Below are 18,673 nucleotides of genomic sequence, written 5' to 3'. Positions count from 1 at the left end.
TTTTTTTTCTCCATACCATCAATTTGAATCAGGGTAAAGATCACATTACCAGCATCTTTCAACAGATTCAGAGAAAATGACTGCCTTCTATGCGATCGTTAGAATATAGTTACATCTCAAGTGCATTCAATAATAATTTAATACAGGATACTCAAATTCATACGATGGCAGCCAGCATGGGGAGAGCAGAAGAGAACAAGGCTATGCAAGGCGATGAAACAGTGAGGAGGAGAGATGTGTGGAAGAGCGAAGGACATGAGGAGCCGGAGCAGAGTAGAGGGGAGGAGAGTACTGAAGAGCAAAGGGGAAGAAGAGAGTAAAGGGAGATAATTGGTCTCCATGCAGAGTGTACTGAATGTCATTTATCATTATATCTTTATTGAATCAGGTCTAATCTAAGGGTGTCACTTTGAGGCCAGGGCGCTATGGAGGAAGAGGAGAAAGTGAGAAGTACGAAGCACGTCATTCAAAGAAACGGGACACACTGAGATTATCTTCCTCTTGACAGAAGCCACAGTGGAGGCCCGTCTTGATGACTAGGTACGCTGAGATAACTCACGGACACAGGTTCACGCTCCTCACCTGGAAAAGGGCACTAAAGCCACTCAGATCCCGGCCGCCGCCGGCAGCAAGCCCGATCCATCCCACCTCGGCCCTAATGTCTCATTGGCATTCAGTCACACGCCTGCAGCAAAGCAACGAATGGAAGGCTTGGAGCAAGCTTTTAGCTATTAAGATTCTACAAAGCCAGCCGTTCCCCCGTTGCCACAAGTACACAGGGATACACAGAGCTGCGGAATAATAAAGGAGCTGAGGAGAAGACGGCAGGCCAGCTGCATACAGGAAGAGGATTCTGCTACAAAAACTGAAAGCTGGTCTATTCATTAAGTTTATAACAGCTGTTATGTAGTTCCCAGCTCATGTGGGGGGGGGGGAAAGAATATTAGGATAGTCAAGAGCCTCTTTTTCTATGAGAGTACAATTACTTTTTTAATCATGTCTTTTATAAAACACACAATTTGGCAGCATGAAACAGTTTTCAACCAGGATGGTGATAAAGTATTCAGCTAGTCAGTATGAGATTATTTCCGGGTAGTTTCTGGGAAAAAAAAAAAAATCACGGTTGATTTTGCATTGATTTAAGGTCATTTTTTTGGTTTACTGTGAAGTAATGTCATGCAGTTTTTTTAATAGTTTTTTTTTTTTTTTTCTACCATTTTCATTTTAATTTTTTTGTTTGTTTTATTCAACTCTGGCAACTTCATGCAGAGAATTCACCGCCTTTAATTTTTACTATTGAAATAATCGCCAAAGTCTTTTTTTCAAGCTTTTCAGAATACACAAAAAATAAACCATATGTTGAATAAGGAGTTGATTTAGGACAAAAAAAATAATTTTTGTCATCATGACTTGGGCAGTTATTTTAAGACAGCAATGACATGTAATGTGTATTGAATCAGACATGGCAAAATTCCAGAAAAAAAATGTTTATGGATATAAACAATCAGAATTATGTAATGGGATTTTCATTCATTCATTATATGTACAGCTTATACTGCATTCAGGGTCGCGGGGGGGGGGGGGGCTGGCGCCTATCCAAGCTGTCATTGGGTGAGATCACACAAAACCCTTGCTAACCCCCACATCCCATGAGAAGTCCTGGATCAGCTACATTACCATTATGATACACTGAGACCCCCTAACACCCCCCAATCCCCCACTGTTGGCATTTATGTGTGCCATCATCATCCTCAAAGAATGTCACGAATCACACTCCATTTTTGTTCAGGCATCATTACCTGTGAGCTGTGACCCCTCTGATGCAGAGATAAACACCCATTTTAGAATAATGCATATCTGAATACTGAGGAAGTGACACTCTGGCCAAGTGTGCAATTATTGAAGAGGGAGGCAGGGGTGGGGTTTCGAGGGATTGGGTAATCATTGTTGGTTAAGACTAATGTCCTTGTCGGGTCGGTCAGACACCGCATGGCTGCTGGGCCTCCAGTAAAATCAACAAGGCTGTGAGATCAATGGGCGCCTCCCCAGCAGGTGCCACCCTCCCCCGCCACAGTTTCTCCACCACACATGATGAGGAACTGAGAGACGACCCAGACAGAAAGGATGTGGCAGGATGAAGGCGGTGGAGGGATTTTCTGAAATCCTTTTTGTGAGTCAGAAAGACTGCAGTTAAAAGTTTCAAAGAGGTCTATTTAATCGGTAGAGAGATGTCAATGCTAAGCCCCCAATGCATGAAATGCAAATTTGCCCACCTTGTATTTTCAGTGTGGTGGAGATTCTACTGTGCATGTTGCTTGTGCCAGTAAGTGCTTCCATCCCCTCCCCGCCCCCTCATACACACTCTGCTCATTAAACACCACTGACGTGAGCTGTGTCCGCACCTCTCTGCTATTTGGTCGCCCTGAGCCCTGACCGAACACCCCCATATGACAAAATAATTTATGATGCCTGAACAAAAATGGAGGTTTACAATGAAACTCCTGCTCGGTCCCTACAGCCATGTGTTTTTCTCCGTTTCCCATATTCATTCCACAGGAAAAAAAATAAATAAAAATCAGAGGGTGGTGAGGGGTGAATATTATATAAGGGTGATATTCATGTTCAATTTTAGCATTTGAAATACTGTGCTGGAATTAACAAATAAAATTAGGACTCAGTGATTAGGACTTCAATGACTGTTACACTCCGGTTGGACCATAAGGACAAAGGGGGCTGGAAAAAAAGAGGATCACAACATTTAAAAGCTTGAATTTCAAAGATCTGTCTCTCGATATCTGGTTCACGAGCAGGAACCACATTTTGGGCACATCAAGTCATAATGCATACAATGAAGAGTTTTTGACTCCCAGGTTATAAAAGGTCTTGATAAGGAAATCATTTCACTCCAATAAAGTTGTATCCACATTAGCAAAGTGACTAATATGCCTTCTTACAATAATTGCAAAGTCATTTTTTCAAGTTTTTCAGAAAACCCCCAAAATTGAACCATATGTTGAATGAGGAGTTTATTTAGGTACAAAAATGTCAAAAAACAACTTCGGCAATCATTTTGATAAGGTGATGATATTCAAAATATTTCTTCAAAAATGCAAAAAAATGCATGCTTTCTAATTATCATAGATATAGATTGATTTTTTTTTTTTGGTTAAGGTTTTTTTAACCCCAACATTCCACAAAGCAACTCCTCCCCAACGCGCACACGCGCACACACACACACACACACACACACACACACACACATACAGACACACACACACACACACACACACACACCTCCGGTCCCTCCATCACACCAGCCAATCATCCCCAAACGCTCATCAACTGGCTGAAATAGCTCAGCTCCCACTTCAAACCCTCTCATCTAGGATGCTGTATGTGTAGCAGGTGTCGCCAGAGTGTGTGCAAGTGACAGTGATGAAAGAGCTGGGGAGGGGGGTTGGGGGGGTGGGGGGTCCTGTGACGCTTTCCACTGACATACACCCAGTTATCAGTCACGTCCAACACCCACCCGCAGAGTACACAGACCTCGTACCGATGAATTATGGACGAGTCAGAGTGAGGTCGGGAGCAACTTCATGCTTGTTTGTTTTGCTGTTGCATTGTTGCCCCCTCCCATCGTCCCTCATGACCCAGGTGCCCATATCCACCCCGACCCTTCTAGAAATACACGGGGAAACTGTCCGCTGTGATAAACAACTCTCTAATCCCGTTACTGTGTCCAGGATATCTTTACTAACTGCAAAGAGAGTGCAGACTGTTTCCCGGTGATTCATTTTCCGTGACTTTTTCAGCAACAATTCAGCTGCTATGACGGCGACCAATACGTTCCACCCACTCCCACAACCAACATGTTCCCTCTCTAATTTCCAGGCAATTTATTTTTTTTTTATTTTGTTTACTAATTATTTAAGTGTCATATTTTCAGCCAAGCCACATTTGGAGGCAATCTGTTTTCTTAATTCGAAGTTATTTTTCAACTTTTTATGGGAATTTTTCAAATTTTCTGTGTTTGTCACTCATTTCTGCAATTTTTTTGATAGGAGGCATTTAGTAATTTACTATTCTATATGAAGTGGATGTATGTATATCTCGAGATGAAGTTTGAATCAGAAGGTTAAGGGTTGTACATCTGTTTGTGGCCTAGTGATCAGTTCAGGGTGAACCCCATCCCTCACCCAATGACAGGTGGGAAAAGCCCTGATAACCCTGAGTGGAGATTAAGGGTAGAAAATGTATGATAGAATTCCTTTATTTATTTATTGATTGTTGTTTTTTTTTTTGTTGACTTTGACAATGTTTGTCTCTCAATTTACAGTCTTTTTTCAAGTTAGTTCTTGTTCACTATCAAATAATTTGGGGTTATTTCAGAGGTGTAATTCATCATCCACACCGCTTGTCCTGCTCTCAGGGTCGCGGGAGAAGCTGGAGCCTATCCCAGCTGTCATCGGGCAAGAGGCAGGGTACTCCCTGGACTGGTCGCCAACAGGGCCACATATACAGACAAACAACCATTCACTCACTCACTCGGGGCAATTTTACCAATTTTTTCCAATTAACCTGCTGCATGTTTTTGGACAGTGAGAGAAAACCTGAAAACCCGGAGAAAACCCACACAGACACGGGGAGAACATGCAAACTCCACACAGAGAGGTCCCCTTGTCGGAATTGATCCAGGGTCCGCCGTGCTGTGAGGTCGAAGCGCTAACTCCGTTGTAATGATTGATAATTTCCCGGAGCAACAAAAGATTTGGTCAAAATATTGTTCAATTGTTTTGACATGTTTTGAGACATACAAAAAACCGTGCAGTTCAAATATTTGTTGGATACATTAATTTGCAGCTTTCCAAGGTATTTTCTCCTGCAAAGCATGTAATCAATAGAAACTGAATGTGAATCAGGCTGTTAAATCATCAAATCCTACAGCAGTATCCAGACAGAGACAATGCCATATTTATCCATTACCTAATTTATCTCTCATCTTTGTTAATCATTTTATATTGAATCCCTGCACAATGAAGATATAATTAATTTCCTCACCCCCAACTGTCTGCCAAGTTTCCTGTCGATCCATGTTTAATTCTTTTTTTTTTTTTTTCCTTTCGACTTCCAATGACATTCTGATCCTCATAGCACAAATGACTTTTATTCTCAGTTCAAATTCAAGTCCCATGCCGAGAAGAAGAATTAATTTCGGAGATACATTTTTCATTTTTGTTTAACCATACCTGTACTTCTAATGTCAGGTTAGATCAAGAATTGGCTAAGTGCGCACACTCAAATAAGTGTGTGTGTGTGTGTGTGTGTGTGTGTGTATGTGTGTGTGTGTGTTCATGCAGCAGAACAGAAGCACTTCACCGCAGGCTGACAGCCACTTTGGGCACATGGAAGAAATGTTTGATGAGAGTCACTGAAGACAAACAAGCTACACATGAACAAAGTGCTTGGTGGGACAGAGCAGTGAACAGTCAAGTATATTCTTACAGTGATGAGCTAAGACCAACAAACAGATAAAAATTGGAGCTTAAAGTTGCAGGAATCTAACGTTCGAAGAGCACATGACCATTCTCTCTTTCATAATTAAACAAGATAAGATTAGTTAGGACGCTGGAGCCCATGGCTTGTTTGCACTAATCTTTTTCCATTCTTGAGTACTCTGTTCCTCATTAAGCTGGACAATGGTACGGTAAAACAGCTTGCAACAGCTTGCAACACACCGAAGAATACATCTTGTGGATCCACAGTGGGCCAAGATGAGAGCTGAGAGGCACAGCAGAAAAGATTAGCCAGACTCTAATGAGAAAAGGTTAGCATTTTGAATACCTGGTGATGGAACACCAGCAGCGTTGTGATAACCATCAGACTCCACTGCAGTCCCGAACCGTGGCAGTGGCACCCGACTGACTATAGCTCTCTACCGCTAGAAGGCCGGGATGTTACAAAACACCAGCAACCAAACTTGCCTTAAATTTTTCAAGGAATTAGAATCAATTGTCAGATCTTGTTTATGTTTGATACCTTTGGTATACAATGAAGTTCACAATATAGATTGTGCAATATTTGTTCATTAATGACACAGTGACAATATACTTATCTGAATTGAAACACCGTGTGTATGTTTATATAATTTGTTTGTAACAAGGCTTATGTAATGTAACAACTTATACAATTCATTTGTTTCTCAAACAATTGTGGCATATATTTTCAATTTCCCACAGCTAAAGTGTCTGTGGCCCACGTACTGATCTTTCTCTAAAGCAATTGCGCTAAACCAGTGCATTCATATTCTTTTCAAATTCAACACAGCATTTACAAGAAAATGTTTCCTGGGATGTTTCCGAGGCACAAAGAAAAAAAAACAAAAAAAAAACACAGACATTGGAACTCGACGGATCGCCATTTGAAACCTAGAAGGTAGGGGGGAGGCGCCACAATGAAGGGGAAACAGGCAGTAATACAAGGGTCTCCACATCTTTTCCTTTCAGCTGCTCCCTTCAGGAGTCACCACATTGAATAAACTGCTTCCATTAAAACCCTCTCCTCTGCATCATCTTCTCACACACCCACTGACTTCCTGTCTTCTTTCACTTCATCCATGAATCTTCTCTTTGGTCCTCTAATAAATAAATCTAATAAATAAATCTCCTCTAGGCCTCCTGCCTCGCAGTGGAAAACTCGGCATCCTTCAACCCAAATATTAAGTAACGCTGCTCTGTGCACGTCTAAACCATCCCTGGCCTCTCCGACTTTACCTCCAACAGGAGGATCTGCATGTACTTGAAAGCAAATGGGCTGAAATGTGAAAAATGGGTGACATGATCATTAAAGTCGATCCAGGAGCTGAGTCGGTAAGTGCGACATTTGTGAAGGGAAGAATAGTGGATGACAAGAAATTCACTTTCTGCTTCATTTAGTGAAGCTTTTTGCCAAGTTTTTTCGTTTTCATTTCATTGCGTTTCCCATTTCAACTTGTTAATGAGTCACCTGAGATTTCGCTTTCACCTCATGTATTGTTGATCGTAACCCTGTGTGTCTGTGTTTCCCATCAACTCCATTATTGCCAAGGCAGACCTGCTCTGTAAAAACAGTGGCAAGGCAAAATATAGACACTGGAAAAAAAATAGAACAATATTGAGTTTTGCCTGTTTTTGATTGTTTGGCTGTTTTAGTTTGTTTGTTTTTACCAATCAAAAATTGTGACATCTAATTACCAATTTCAGAAACAGCTCACTGAAGGGTGAAAATATTCTGGGTTTGGATTTTGACATTTCTTTGCCGAGGCCATTCATTTTCCATCAACTCATATACTATTCAAGACTGCTCGTTTCGAGTGATATAAGATAACAGATAACCTTAAATTAGACTTGCAAGGGGCAAACTGCATTGTCATGATTGCCTCCAAATTTCGGTTGAATGTCATGCGTTTGTGGCTAATTAGTCACCTGTAAAATTCAGAGAAATGAGAGAAAAACAACCTTCACAAGGAATTGCTGGAGGAATTACTTTTAATGGTCTCCACTTGGGGAGTACCATGCGGATTCAAGGCACTTTACAATGGGTCTCACATTTACACATGCACTCACACTCCAATAGTGACATAACTGCAATGCAAAGTACTAACCAGGCCAAACTCAGCAAGTGGGGATTGTGTGTTTCACCAAAGGACAATTCGGCATGCAGGCTGGAGGAGCCGGGAATTGAACCACCAGCCTTTCAATTGGAGGGTGGCCCACATGACCAACTAAGACACAGCTGCCCCAAAAAGAATAACCAACAATAATCTTAAAATTCATAAAAGCAATTTACTAAAAGCAAGGAGGAAAATGCATGGTACCTGAAAGCAGCATTACATCTAAATTAGCACTAAATATTAGAAAATGCCTGAACATCACTGACAAATTCTGCCCAAAAATATAAACAAACAAAAAGAAATTGCCCAAAAAGATATAGATTATAAATTGTGACACATTTTACTTGTGTTTTTCCAAAAACTTTTCCCAAACTCAAAAGAGATAAAGATACCAAAAGGTACCAAAAAATGGACTGTAAATTAATTTGAATTCCTGATTTTCCTTTGATTCTATATATATGACCAGCAGCTCTGGCTGGGTCTTGAAATTTCACAGCGGATGAGCGGAAATGACTCTGAGGTCTGTGTTAAAGGAGCAGCTATGGCTCTCCTCTGGCTGACTGACAGGACACAGTCTCTGGCTATTTTTCCTCTCTGTCTTTTTTTTCCCCACAGACGACTGGAAAATCTGCACAGGGTGACAAAGCATCGGCTGTCAAGAGGATGATCCCATTGAGAGGCACTTCTTGATATGAAAGGTGCATTAATGTGATTAACCCACGCTCACTACTGCGGTTTGATACAGGGACTTGTGTCGCTTCACTTCCTTCTATTGGCTTGCTCACCAGCTCATGGGAAACAAAAAAAAAGGCTGATGCGTGAGCATGACACATTTAGTCCACAGTATTATCATCAAGAGCAGACTAAACAATGAGTGATGTAAATTTTTCACCAGCACAATTTGAGACGGCAATCAGCCAAACATTCGGTATCTTGCAAAAAATAAAAAAATAAAATGCATATTGCCCTGCATCTGTGATGCCATCATTATCAACAGCAATTATAGATATCAAAGTTTCAAAATCATATCAAGTCTCTTCTTCAGATTTGCTATAAATTGCTTGTATTACAGAGACGACACACAAAAAAAAATAAAAAAACAAAAATAAACAGGATCAAGGGTAGTGCAGTGGCTTGCGCCTTATAGCCTCATAGCAAGAAGGTGATTGGTTCAATTCCAACAAAAGCCTTTCTCTGTGAGGTTTGCATGTTCTCCCTGTGATTGCGTGGGTTTCCTTTGGGTTCTCTGGTTTCCTCCCACAAACCAAAAGCATGCAGTTGCTTCATCTAAGACTCTAAATTGCCCAGATGTGTGAATGTATGATTGTATGTCTATATGCAGCCCTTTGATTGACTAACAACCAGTTCACAGTAAACCCCATGTCGTCACAGCTGGATAGACTCTTATTAATTGATGTCTTAATCAGTTTGATGATTTGTTAACGCATTTGGGGGTATTCTGATTTTTTAGGTAATGCTTAGATATTTTGGGAGAATTTCTAAAGGTGACTCATTACAGTTTTGGCAGCATTTGGTAAAGAACACATTTCTTTAAATTATTTTCAGGTAACTTTTTGCTGATTTCTGAAAAAAAAAAAAAAAAAAAAAGAGAGCGAGAGAGTTTAATTAATTCCTGGAATTTCTCTGTTGGGGAAAAAAAGGCAAGAGAATTCAACATGCAGAAAAAATAATGGACGACGCCTTGTGTGGATATCAGACAGCAACATTTCAAATGGCAACTGGATATTTTAAAAATAAACAGACTTACAAAATTCAATAAACAGCCCAGCCCCTGGACTATGTTTAATAGAAAAACCTGTGCATCAGTACTAATGATAAAATTTCTACTTCTCAGTGAAACTGAAATAAAGACACTTGTAGCAGCGGTGACCATGAATAAGACGCTGAAATATATGGAAACATGTACGAGACTGTCACACAGCCGATATCAGTCATCTCCATTTGAAAGCTTGACACGCTGCGGACTCCACCTCAACGTGAAATTATTCATTGATGTCAAAGTCATCATGTATGCAGCTGCATATAAATTGCTGCAGGGTTGTATGTTTTGATTGCAGAATGACTGAAGCCGGGAGAATACAGGAGGCTCCGGCGGAAAATAGTTACGCAGCCAAGCGGGGGAGGAATTCCAGGATGTAATTCATGAAGCTTTTTCATCAGGCATCTCTTTACGATCTCCAGCTCGCAGGAAAAAAATGCCCTTATGGAGCTTTTACTTACCGCATCTCCGAGCTCAATCGAAGGCGGGGATGCGGGAAGATTCTCTCAGTAAATCCAGATATTTTCAGGCAAAGCTCAGTATGAAGTTCACTTTCAAACAGGTATACTAGGCCAGGGGAAGATGTCAGTCGACAGAATATATAGGATATATGAAGAGTTGTCTGATAAGACTGTAAATACCATGAACGCCAGTAAATTTGCAATTAGTTGGCTAGTCCATTTAAACCATATGCATTAAATTTAAATATCACTAGAAATTTCTGAAATAATAAGCAGAAAATCAACAGAAATGCAGCAAGAATTTAACTTTAAAAAAGAAAAGCTCCATGAAAAGCTTCACGAAACAAGGAAGAAAGAAATCACAAAAAAGATCATCTTCTAAAATTGGATGTAAAAAAAAAAATTGCTACGATATTACAAAGAAAATTAAAGTCTGCTAAGAATTAGCACAAACTTTAAGAAACTTTGAAAAACCGAACCAATTATTTGGGTCAAGTGTCAAAGGTCACGCGGATGCATGAGGCATTGAACGCCACACTCTAAACTTTCAGATATAAAATCAAATGAAACCTCTTACAACGAGATGCTTATCTGACATGTGATTTTCCTACATTCTGATATTTGGAAATTAGTCAACTGGCGTCGAAAACATCATGACATTCGTTTCCCAGTACAGCGGGCATCCGTATGAACCTGGGGAACATATGCTGCACTTCATGCCGCTATAGAGAAGTAAGTGAAGTGCTGTGAGCGACTCTTTGAGCTCCCGATCAATGGCTGACATAGATAATAGCCTCCGTGGAGACTTGACTCTCCTGTCTCTCCATCCCCGTCCCTGCCTTCTGCATCTCTACTGCACATTTTATCTCCTGCATCCACGCTCTAGCCAAGCATCAGCTGCAGCAGCAGCAGTAGCATTGCTGGAAAGAGCCTCTGGCTCCAGAGGGCCAGCCAGGCACAGCTCAAGGGATCTTGGGGAAAGAATGCCAAGGAACGTCTGGTGAACCTGGAGAGCCTGTCCGTCGCCACGGCCTCCCACTAACAGCTGATCCTCCAGGCCGTCGCATCCATCAGTGTGGAGGAAATTCACTCGCAAACTCAATTATGCAAGAGGTGTGAATTATACATGAGGCTACCACACAAGAACGTATACGGGAGCAAGCACACATGCACAATCATTCAACGTAACAGCCCCCCATCAGTACACGCCGATGCCAGGGGGCCTTTTGTGAAACTGACGCAGGTTTACATTTGAACACATATTGTCTGCACGCGTTACGGGAAAAGTCAGCCCACGTGACTCGGAGGAAGCCGAAACATCTTATGAGTTTCTAAAGTTGCAAAAAAAGTGCCCGATGTGGGAAAGGCCCATCGAGCCTAAAGGCAAAGACGATTTTCTCTCAGCACAGGCCCTACCCGCTCCTTTCCTTCTTTCCACCGTGGCCTTTATTAATCATCCTTGGTTAGCTGGGCAGGAACATGGTGTGAAGAGCTCTGGGGAGCGTCGAGCCAGAAAAACACACACCATCATGAGCTAGCACACGGAGGGGCTCAGCAAGTTGATTTGTTTTCTGCTTTTCCAGTGCAAATCTTATCGTCCTGTGAGCTGTTTGTTGTTTCGGGGCAATTTGGGACCAATTTATTTGTTCTGTGAGAGGTTGTTTTGGGGGAAAAAAAAAAAAAACAGCCAAGAATTGCCAGAAGTGAAATGGTTTCCGCAGATGACTGAGAAATGAAAAATTTTACCTCCTGCTTTGTCAGGTGCTACATGTTAATTTCTTTACTCTTGCCGTTGAAAGTGAGCAAACATAGGTATAGAAACTACAAATTACCTTAAGAGGTCATGGGTCACTGTTTTGTCTCATGCAGATCTGCTGAATGTATTCATTTAGCAGAAATTAGCTAAAAATCAACACAAAATTAGTTTGAAAGAAAATTCAGACAAGCTGTAAATTGCAAATTTTGATATAGTTCCTAAAATTTTACCACAAGGAAAGGTGATGAATCACATCAAAAGTATTAAGTAAGCATGCTAAAATTACCCAAAAAGTCATGGGTACCTCCATAACACAAGTAGCCTGAATTCCCCCTATAAATTTTGAAAGAAATTACCCCGATATTATTCAACTTTGTCCTAAAATATAATAATTGAACATCATGAAAATCATCACGCTTGAATAAGACAGTTGTTGGACTCATATTTTTGCCACCATATTTTCCTTTTCATCGCTTTTGAGCTCCAAAAAAAATGAAAATGCATGGAAAACTGTGTCCGCTTGTGTGTGTACAGTACAGTTGATTTCCAGGGATCCTGGCCCGTGGTCCTGAAGCTCAGCTGCTGCACAAAACACAGATGCAACTTCTGACACATACACACACACACTCAAACACACCTCACCTATCATACAACTGACAATAAATAAAAGAAAAATAAATATAAATCACACGCATCATACGCTCAGACTTGGGGACTGGTTCTGCATCAGCATCCCACTTGAAAACCAACCCGGTGAGAGGATGCTGCAAAAGGGGAAAGAGGGGCGAGACACCACAGCCAATGGGCGTCAGGATCCGACTAAGTAATGGAGGATGTAATTAGGCCTTATTTCTATACATATAAGTGCACTTAGTCGGGGGAGGCTCCGGCTGGGCTCTGCGCCACGACGACCATTATCACTCTTCGATCTCCGGAAGAAAGTGGCGAGAGACCCCGGGTCAATTAGACGGGAGCGCAGGGAGAGGAGGGGGGAGGGGGTCCACGGATGAAGTCTGGGGGGGGTTATTGGGAAAATTTCACGTCGAAAATTAGTGACGTGGAAAAATCGGGGGGTGGGGGGTGGGGGGGGGGCATTACGTAATATACCAAAATCTATATATTAATTTTTATTGTTTTTTTTTTTTTTTCTGCAGAAAAACTCCCCCGGCGGCTCGTCGTGCAAACACTCAAGAGGTCAGCAGCGGCAGCGGCGGCGCGCACGCACCTGGTTTGACCGTCTTCAAGCGGATCGGCTCCCGAAAGTGGCGGACGACCGCCAGCGTGTCGCGGTTGGTAAGTCCACTGACGGGAGTCCCGTTCACCTCCAGCAGCACGTCGCCGTAGTAGGGCAGCTTCCCGACGTGACACGCCAGCACGTCCAGCTTCATCTGGCCAAGGTGTGGGAACTGTCCCAGCTCCGCGCCACCCAGGACCTCCACCACGGAGCCGAAGTCGCCCAGGTTCCCCCACGACACGGCACACTCCACCACCTTGGCGGACCAGTGTTTCTTCTTCTTCAGCGTCCTGGACATGGTCTCCTCCCGGCGTGGATAGGTCGGATCGTGGATGTCTTTTGTTGTTGTTGTTGTTTTTAATCGATCGCGGTTAAAAGCGCGCGTTGTGACGCGGCCTGACAAACCCCGCTGGGTTCTCCCACGGTCCTGCTGCTCCTGCTGCTGCCGCCGCCGCTGTGGATTTCATCTCCCTGACGCTGGCGAGACCGATTCCCGGCCGTGGATCGCGGCGCGGCGGTCCGTCATCCCGCTGCTTCGTGGCGCACGTTCGCTTTGGGAAGCGATGCCGTCCGACGGTGGCGCTTTTTGTGCGTGAAAAATAAAACAAATAAAGAGAGAGACACGGAATCAGGGTCCCACGCGTTCCATCGCCGCGCCAAGTTGTCCAAACAACGCGGAGGGTTGAGACTGCGCGAATAACTCGGCAGTGGGTTCGACGATCAGCATCGGACCTGCGGTGCTGCGTCGAGACGAGCTTAGGGTCTGAGAGATCGGTAATTCCCGTGACCGACAGGCTTCTGCCGGCGTTCTCCTGCTCGCAGGTTTGAACACACCTGGCAGCGCAGACGGAGATGCGGCCGAGGCTTCGGAACGCCCCCCTTTACGCTCGCTGCGCCCTCGGACGAGCTCCCCCTGCTGGCCAGCCGCGGTACTAACACCTGAATAAACCAACGGGCGAAGCTTGCAGGTGCGGAAAGGCGATACACGCGGACCGTGGACACCCTGCCCCCACCCCATAAGAGACACTCAACCTGCAACCACACAGTAATGTTATTGCAACAGATAGGTTTTTTGTTAACCCCATTTTCATTGCTGGCAATATGTACAAGTAATGTATATTGTAGTGAAGGAAGATTCGAGAATGTAGACTCGACGTCTAGTACGGTTGTATCAAGAGAAGTTGCTGTAAATAAAGCAACAGCATTTGGAGTGAAAGCCTCGTAGCAAACATCTTCATTGGATGTTTACAATGTATATCTATGATAATGTATGATAAGACAAGATAAGTTAGGATAAGGCTATTGGGAAATTCGAGTGCCACAGAAGCACAGGGTAAGAGGACTGGTATCAAAATTCAATACACAGGGACAATATTTAGACAATAGATAAAGACATTTAAGAGGACAAAGACAACAACAAATATATATATATATATATATATATATATATATATATATATATATATATATATATATATATATCTGTCTGCTACTTATCCTGCACTTATGGTCACGGGGAATGCTGGAGCCTATCCCAGCGGTCATCCGGTGAGAGGTGGACTGGTCACCAGACAATCGCAGGGTCACATATAAAGGCAGACAATTATTCACTCATTCATTCAGGCCAATGTTTTCCCAAAATATTGGACTGTTAGTGGAACCCATGCAGATACGAGGAGAATGTGCAATCTCCGCACAGAAAGGCTCCCTGTCAGAATTGAACCAAGGTCCTTCGAATAGCTAAGTCCTGAAACTACTGCACCACCGCGCCGCCCACTGAAATGCATCACTACTATTATTCAATATTATTATTTTCCCACAACATTTCCGCTCCCTCAGATCCGCTTCTTCCATACACCTGTCAGTCCCCTACTCAGACTCCACCCCAACTCAGAAATAACTATTCATTCCCTCTCTTCAAATCACAACTCAAAACACATCTGTTTAAAGGAGTCTATTACATCTGATGCCAACTTCTGTAACTTTTATTGATTAATTTATTTATATGTATATAGGTACACAGAAATATATATATTGTATGTCTGTGTCTATAGATAGAGATTCTGCTGCAGCCTGACATATATATATATTATTATTATTATTATTATTACTATTATAATTATTATTATTATTATTATTATTATTATTATTGTTATTATGTCGTGGCAAGACAGGGTTGTTGAAGGCAAGGCAGATTCAAAATTTTCATTTTCATGTTCGTTGTAAAGATGTGGTGACACTTCCTTCATACCAGGCAAATAGCAATGGTATGGTGGAAGGCTTGCAGAGAAATAGTAAAAACAGTACATATGTGCATAATTATTATTTAAGTAAGTAATAAATACAATCTTGGAAGGAAATACTAATACTCTAATTGTACTCGTTCTGTAAATTAGATTTTACAAGAAGACACTGCACTTTCGTCTTTATTTCATGTTCATGCATTTCATCTGATGAGCTTTTTCATTTACATGCCCAATGTAATGAAATGACTCTGCTGCTTTTGCCAAAATTAATTGAATGCAGCTAGATGTATTTTGGCGGTTTTGGTTGTGTTGAGTCACCAGGTGGTTGCACTGTATGTCACAGCTTCCAGTGTGATTTGTTTACTTTATGAGCCAATATCAGGGAGTCACCTGCAGTATTTATGAAATATCTTCTCCTTCAGGTATGATGAAAGATAAGTTTGTGTTTTAACTGTCGCAGTATAATGAATAAGTCAAGGGCTTGAATCATCACATCCTTCATGTGAACCCATCAGTGAAGGGGACGTCCAAAAACAAACTGCACTTTTACTTAAGTGCGCTCTTGGAGTACTTTCTTTAAACTGGAAAATAAGAAGGGACACGTTTTATGTACTTAACAGAATCCACTAGAATGTACATGGAAAAGCATAAGTGTGTTTAGCTCACACTTTTGGTGAAGATACACTTCAAGAAAGTCAAGTGACGTATTTGCCCCCTGATAGTTCCACTTTTTGAAAGTGGACTATTTAAGTATTGTTTTTATAAACAGCTAAACCCAATAGTTTGAAGTTAGGGATGATGTTTTTGACAAAAGAAAACGGTTTCATTTTAATTTCAGGAACTGGAACCAAGATATTCATCTTGACTTGAATATAAAGACTGGAGACCAATGGATTTTCAGAAAACTGGATCTTAAGAGGTCTTTAATTTTTATCATAGGTACTCAGTCAGGTAGCTGTGAGTCTTTTTCTTCTCCTTTCGGCTTTTCCCTTAAGGGGAAAGTCTAACTCTATCCAACCCATCCAACCCTATTCCCTGTATCCCCCCCTCTCACACCAACTACCTTCATATCCTCTCTCACTACGTCCATAAATCTTCACTTTGGTCTTCCTCTGGACCTCCTGCCTGGCAGCTCCAATTCAGCATCCGTCTACCAATATATTCACTAGCCCTCCTTTGTACATGACCGAACCATCTCAGTCTGGCTTCTCTGACCTTCTCTCCAAAACCTCTAATATGTGCCATTCCTCTGATAGACTGATTCCTGATCCTATCCATCCTGGTCACTCCCAAAAAGAACCTAAGCATCTTCATCTCTGCAACCTCTAGCTCTGCCTCCTGTCTTTTTGTCATTGTAACTGTTTCTAGGCCACACAGCATCACTGGTCTCACTACTGTCTTGTACACCTTTCCTTTCATTCTGGCCAATAGTCTTCTATCGCATAGTACCCCTGACAATTTTCTGCACCCATTCCAACCTTTCAGCTCCCTCCAAAGATTTTCTATTAGGTTCAGGTCTGGAGACTGGCTTAGTCACTCCAGAAACTTGTGATGTTTCTTACGGAGACACTCCTTAGTTGCCCTGGCTGTATGTTTCAGGTTGTTGTCATGCTGGAAGACCCAGCCACGACCCATCTTCAAGGCTCTTTCTGAGGGAAGGAGGTTGTTGGCCAAGATTTTGCGATAGGTGGCCCCATCCATCCTCCCCTCAATACAGTGCAGTCGTCCTGTTGTACTTGTTCTCTCCAATGTAATCATTAAAAGAAACCAATATGCAGACTGTGCTCCAGTGCCATTTTAAATTGTAAAATTATCATTGAAAAATATCTATTAAAATATCTTAATGTTGCAGATGCTTGATGAAGAGTTGAGCTATAGATCAGCAATGGTTGAATTGTAAAATTGTAATTACAAAAGTGTACCGTATGTTTTAAACACACTATAAAAAAGCCTTTTGAAAAAATAACAGCGGCAATTTAAGTCAGTGAAATACATGAGGAAAACTGCCATCATCTAGAGAAAATCAGAAAATTAGCCAAAACTTTCTAATATTAAATGACACATTGAAGTACCTGAAAATGTTAAATACACAACTGATCTAAGTATCCTTAGTTACTGTCCGATGCTGCTGAGAAACAGCTGGTTTGTTTCGGCTTGATGAGACTAAATCCAGATTGCGGCTGTGGCACTGTGTAAATGTGTCCCATGCTGAGCGTGGAAATCTGACGGTTCATGTTCCCTCCATCACTTGCCCCGTGAGATTATTTTTTCAGAGTTGTCTTCCTGCTCTCCCGCCGTCTCACTGAGGGTTCTATACAGAGCTGAAAAGGGTCATGAATTTAAGAGTCATGGGCAAATATCAGGCATAGATCTGCCGCTTCAGTGTCTGTTTAAACCATCCGAGTTTTCAGAATAAGGGAACTAAAATAATACAGAATGAGTTACTTTTCATAAAATCTACATGTGAAGGGCAGTGAGTCACACACAGAAACCAAATTATAACAATCCATGTTTAATATTTGAATATTAGCTACATAACAAAAAGGCTCTTTCCACATGCTTTACAGAATGTACAGAAAAACAAAAAGTATGACGGACTATAAAATGCACAAAAAAAAAAAAAACTTCAATGATGCAAAAAACAAGAGGCAGCAATGGATATTGTGAGGGCATTTACTGCTTAACTTTGGTTTAAAGAAATGAATTCAAAAAAGAAAAATGGTGCTGACTCAGAACAAGACAATTAAAATGCACTTGACAGTGTGGTGCATTGGCCCCCCCAGACACACAAGTCTGTGAGGAAAAATTATCAGCCCGCGCATTTTCATTTGAATTTCTCAATTGCGCGGGAGCGTGAAATCAAACTCTCCTGAGAGTCAGGAGAAAAACGTCAAGGGACAATAACAATGCGTTTCCTCCATAGCTGGAAGGTGTTTAAAAGCTGTAGAAATGTAAGGAAGCAAACGTAGTCTATGTTCTACACTTCTGAAAAAGATACCAGTTCCTGGTGGCAAATTCATTTAAGTGCGTTTGGAATGAGCTGGGTCCATTATGGCAAATATAACTGGGCAGGTGGGGTGGGAGGGTTACAAATCACAAGGAGAGTGTGACATGCAGTTCATATCCAAGGCTTGGAGGGGGTAGAAGGATGAACATGATGACACAAAAGAAGTTATTGGGACATTAAATTGAAAACGGAGCGTCAAGTTTTCCCAGATCTGCTCTCTACAAGGGCAGTGGATCGTTTTTCTTGATACGTGTACCCAATGTACTATATACGCCAGGAGACTGATTTTTTATTTATTTTTCCCCACCCCTCCCGCCATCTAATCCACTTCATCATTAAATGACAATAACAATTCTTGACACCCATTATCAATGAGGCATAGCCTCTATTTAGTGAAACTACTAAATAAACAAATATCAGGTACGATTTACCAGAAATCCCCCCCCCCCTTGCATAAATTTCAGGTAAGGGATGCTGTATTTTTTCTGTATGTTTGCTACACCAATAACCAATTATCTGAAAAAAGGGCTCTTGAAAATCA

The 18,673-nt window shown here is 41.8% G+C and overlaps 1 protein-coding gene across 2 annotated transcripts in view; it reads right to left on the bottom strand.

Annotated features, from left to right (window-relative positions):
- The window catches only part of magi3b (membrane associated guanylate kinase, WW and PDZ domain containing 3b), a 162,108-nt gene extending 148,796 nt beyond the window's left edge, over positions 1 to 13,312 (bottom strand). For both annotated transcript variants that reach the window (XM_086149941.1, XM_086149942.1), the window contains exon 1: positions 12,871 to 13,312. In XM_086149941.1, the coding sequence (XP_086006067.1) occupies positions 12,871 to 13,177 (307 nt within the window). In that variant the 5' untranslated portion in view covers positions 13,178 to 13,312. The remainder of the gene's footprint in view (positions 1 to 12,870) is intronic.
- Between the last annotated feature and the right edge of the window lie 5,361 nt (positions 13,313 to 18,673).

This window comes from Fistularia commersonii, chromosome 7 (assembly GCF_037954325.1).
Source record: "Fistularia commersonii isolate RoL2024-O1a breed Wild chromosome 7, RoL_Fcom_v1.0, whole genome shotgun sequence".
In the NCBI taxonomy this organism is placed as follows: domain Eukaryota; kingdom Metazoa; phylum Chordata; class Actinopteri; order Syngnathiformes; family Fistulariidae; genus Fistularia; species Fistularia commersonii.
The sequence above is the reverse complement of the archived record's forward strand: the minus strand, read 5'-3'. Positions and strand labels throughout refer to the sequence as shown.